General features: G+C 55.9%; 1 protein-coding gene across 1 annotated transcript in view; it reads right to left on the reverse strand.

The window, feature by feature from the left end:
• CCDC27 (coiled-coil domain containing 27) overlaps positions 1-1,727 on the reverse strand; it is a 25,943-nt gene that overhangs the window by 5,575 nt on the left and 18,641 nt on the right. Inside the window, exons 7-8 of the mRNA XM_004705471.1 lie at positions 1,535-1,612; positions 803-1,015 (exon numbers count right to left, since the gene is read on the reverse strand). Coding sequence (XP_004705528.1) covers positions 803-1,015; positions 1,535-1,612 — 291 coding nt within the window. The remainder of the gene's footprint in view (positions 1-802; positions 1,016-1,534; positions 1,613-1,727) is intronic.

Raw genomic sequence — 1,727 nt, forward strand, 5'->3', positions numbered from 1 at the left:
TTTGCCCCCGTGAGTGCAACCTTGACATTTGGTTAAGCTTGGCCTGCAGGAAGCTTGGCTCTTCCCTGTTGTTTCTTTGCTAAGGGTGGGCCCTGCCATTGAGCCTGGCCAGGTTCAAATCCCAGCACCTCCTTTTAACAGGCCTGGGGGTTTTAGGTGGGTGATTGATCCTCCCTTGTTTCTCTATCTGGAAGGTGAGAATACTAGTCTGACTCCCACTTCTGGGTTTAATATTCAGCAAGGGCTTAGCCCCACACCCGGCCGATAGCATATATATATATGTTCTTTGAATTACGAGTGCCAGATTCTGCCTCCTGGGGATGCCGACATTGTCAGAGGAGCCTGGTCCTCTACAGGGCTTATCTTCTGAGGAGTCTCTGGGCAGACTCGAACCTCCAACATTTCAGTTTAGCAGCTGCGCATATTAATTGTGCGTACTATCCAGGACTCCCAGAATTACAACTGGACACTATTCTTCTGCTTGCCCCACCTCAGTATCCTTCTCCTTCCTGGCCAGCCGTCCCAACCCCTCTGGGCTCTTCGCAGTCAAGCCCAAGTCCCACGACCCCCATCAATAAGGTGGCCCCTGCACACAGAGCTGCCTCCTGCCACAACAGCCAAGGTGCTGTCCACCTCCACACCCTCCCTCCCGCCTCCACCCAACATTTCTCAAGAAACAACTGCAAGCTGGGTGCTGGGGGACACGGGGGATAGCCAGAGCCCTGCCCTCTCAGCGTGCATGTCTACCTCAGTTGGCAGTGGGCAAGGGCCCGGTGTCTGCGCAGCCAGCTTCTGGGCATACCCTGGCCTGGGAGTTCTCCAGGGACACGCGGGACTGCTGTTCGGCTTGCCGGCTCTGGTCCCTCATGCTCTGCAGTTTATCCTGCAGCTCCTTCTGTTTCTTTATGTGGCTCTGGTCCTGGTCCACCTGGGACTGAAGCTCCTGCACCTTTGTGCTGTACTCCGAGATGATGTGGTCTCGCTCTGTGAGCTCCTTCTCCAGATCCATCACGTGCTGGGGGAGAGAGGGGCCAGTGGGAGTCACAGGAGAAGGGGCATGGCATGTGCTCCCCAGTCCAAGCCCTCCCTTCTACCTACCCACCCCCTCCACTCCGGTCCCCAGGTCAAGAAAGGATGGAGCACTCTCGTTGCGGCCCAGGTCAAATCCTGAGCTAAAGACTTCAAGGACCCGCTGTCTGGCTGGGCTGTCCTGAGACTTGGCGAGTAGGACGCTGCCTGAAATCAAACCAGACCAAACCCACTGTCGTGGAATTGACCCAGACTTATAACCGCCCGATCGGGCAATGTAGAATGAGCAGCTCCTTAGGGTTTCTGAGGATGGGAATCTTCCTGGAAGCAGATTGCCTCATCTGGTTCCTGAGGAGCCACTGGTGGGTTTGAACTACCAACCTTTCCATTAACAGCACAATGCTTCACTGGGCTCATTTGAAGCAAAGGGTCCTTCCTGCAGCCAAGCTGCCTCTGGCAGACGTCCCAGCACCAGACACGTTCGTGGGCAGCAAGCGACACTCACCTGTCGGAGGAGAAGGTTGTCCTTCTCGATGCGCCCCATCATTTCTTCATGTTTCTTGCTCTCTCGGAGGTTGGAGAACTGGAGGAGGCAGGTAGAGAGGCTGGCTCAGAGCACCCCCAAATTGCACACTCACGGTGAACGGTCTCCCTCGCTTGGCTGTGTTGATAGCCCTGGAGTCATGGTGACCCCAGGC

The sequence above is a fragment of the Echinops telfairi genome, unplaced genomic scaffold (genome assembly GCF_000313985.2).
Source record: "Echinops telfairi isolate 266 unplaced genomic scaffold, ASM31398v2 ScPeMD7_7457;HRSCAF=8495, whole genome shotgun sequence".
Lineage (NCBI taxonomy): Eukaryota > Metazoa > Chordata > Mammalia > Afrosoricida > Tenrecidae > Echinops > Echinops telfairi.